Source organism: Mesitornis unicolor, unplaced genomic scaffold (genome assembly GCF_000695765.1).
Source record: "Mesitornis unicolor isolate BGI_N332 unplaced genomic scaffold, ASM69576v1 scaffold25254, whole genome shotgun sequence".
In the NCBI taxonomy this organism is placed as follows: domain Eukaryota; kingdom Metazoa; phylum Chordata; class Aves; order Mesitornithiformes; family Mesitornithidae; genus Mesitornis; species Mesitornis unicolor.
Genome location: NW_010179747.1, coordinates 29232 through 30258, shown reverse-complemented (window position 1 = coordinate 30258; position 1027 = coordinate 29232). Strand labels below are relative to the sequence as shown.

At 42.6% G+C, this 1027-nt stretch overlaps 1 protein-coding gene across 1 annotated transcript; it reads right to left on the bottom strand.

The window, feature by feature from the left end:
* Nucleotides 1-293: 293 nt before the first annotated feature.
* On the bottom strand, nt 294-759 carry LOC104539385 (golgi-associated plant pathogenesis-related protein 1-like). Its single transcript, XM_010182889.1, has 2 exons — nt 539-759; nt 294-459 (listed from the first exon to the last, which is right to left on the bottom strand). Exons 1-2 carry the CDS (start codon nt 757-759, stop codon nt 294-296), a joined length of 387 nt encoding a protein of 128 aa, XP_010181191.1.
* Between the last annotated feature and the right edge of the window lie 268 nt (nt 760-1027).

The following is a 1027-nucleotide window of genomic DNA, read 5'->3' as shown; positions in this document are numbered from 1 at the left end:
GAGAAGAGCCTGGCTCCATCCTTGTGACACTCACCCTTTAAATACTTATAAACATGAATGAGGTCTCCCCTCAGTCTCCTCTTCTGCAAACTAAAGAGACCCAGCTCCCTCAGCCGCTCCTCATAAGGGAGATGCTCCACTCCCTTAATCATCTTTGTAGCCCTATGCTGGACTCTCTCCAGCAGTTCTATGTCCTTCTTGAACTGAGGGGAAAAATTTTTCTAACATGGTTAAGTCCAAATCCACATTCACTTGTCATTAAGCAATAGGACAACCTTTAAAAAAAAAAAAAGTTATTTTCTTGGAGGGAGGACATTTTCTTCATAATAGCCTGGATTTACTACATTTCCAACTGGATCATATCTAGCCACCACAAATGTTGAGCCGTCACTAGCAGATGCTTTTCCAACTCCCATCATTTTTGTGTTCTTCCAAACCATTGCTGTGAAGTGACCTGTCCCAGAAGAAAACCCTGGGTTCTGAAAGCTGTAATTTTTTTATTTCACTGTACCATCTGTCAGCCACATCCTTTCCTGGTTGGTCATAGGATGCCCATGCTAGGTTTTCTCCACATTTTCTGTTAGAAGACTCGGAGCTGTGTTTGAGGACCCTCGTGGTAGCCAGTTCTTGTACATACTGTTGGGCTCCTCTGTTTAACTTCTTGCAGAGCTTTAATGGGGGGACTCCGTGTTTCTTCCTGTAGTCATTATGTGCTTTCAAGACTTCTTCGGCAAACTGTTTGGAAGCTGATTTTCCCATATTCAAGTGGTGGTGGCTGGTTTTTTTTAATTTCACCTGCTGCCTCCTCTCCTCAGCGAGTTCCACTGCTAAGCACTGTGGATGAAGTGTTTGCAGTTTCAGCCCAACTTCTTCAGTCGCCCGCGGCTAAGTAGTTCCCCCTCACCCATGTTTAGCCTGCTTACTATAAGTGTGTAGTAAACATTTAAACAAATATATTTACTACTTAAAGAGCTTAGGTAACAAAGCCTTTTAACAACCCTATTTTATTCCAGCAGTAGAAAAAAAT